At 36.2% G+C, this 390-nt stretch overlaps 1 protein-coding gene across 1 annotated transcript in view; it reads left to right on the top strand.

Moving 5' to 3' along the window:
- The window catches only part of LOC119581777 (crossover junction endonuclease EME1-like), a gene marked incomplete at its 5' end in the record, with an annotated part of 6,029 nt that extends 5,639 nt beyond the window's left edge, over positions 1-390 (top strand). The window contains 1 exon segment of the mRNA XM_037929908.1: positions 172-390. Within this exon segment, the coding sequence (XP_037785836.1) occupies positions 172-348 (177 nt within the window).

Below are 390 nucleotides of genomic sequence, written 5' to 3' on the forward strand. Positions count from 1 at the left end.
ACCATTTTAAGATTTTCTTGAAAATGAAGAAGAGTACAAGGTGGCCTCTTTATTCTTTTGACTCACTTATGTTATGGTAACAAAAATGAAGGAATTCACAAAGGGGAATTTGTAAAGGACTTGTACTATTAATAACATTCCAAAAATATTACCATCACCTTTATTTTTCAGGCATATAGACAATGTAGTTCAACCAAAGAAGCATCCCTGTTGCTTGCAGACATTCCAGTAAGAAGAGGTGCTGGACCGCTCGTCTCAACAAGAAAAATTGGTCCAGAGCTTTCAAAGAAGATCCACTTGTTCTTTACAACGACACAACCCGAAGTTAGCCTGGGACAGAAAACCTAATCTGAAAAGGATTGCAGATGTAGCTACTTTGTTTTATATATT

Source organism: Penaeus monodon, chromosome 15 (genome assembly GCF_015228065.2).
Source record: "Penaeus monodon isolate SGIC_2016 chromosome 15, NSTDA_Pmon_1, whole genome shotgun sequence".
Lineage (NCBI taxonomy): Eukaryota > Metazoa > Arthropoda > Malacostraca > Decapoda > Penaeidae > Penaeus > Penaeus monodon.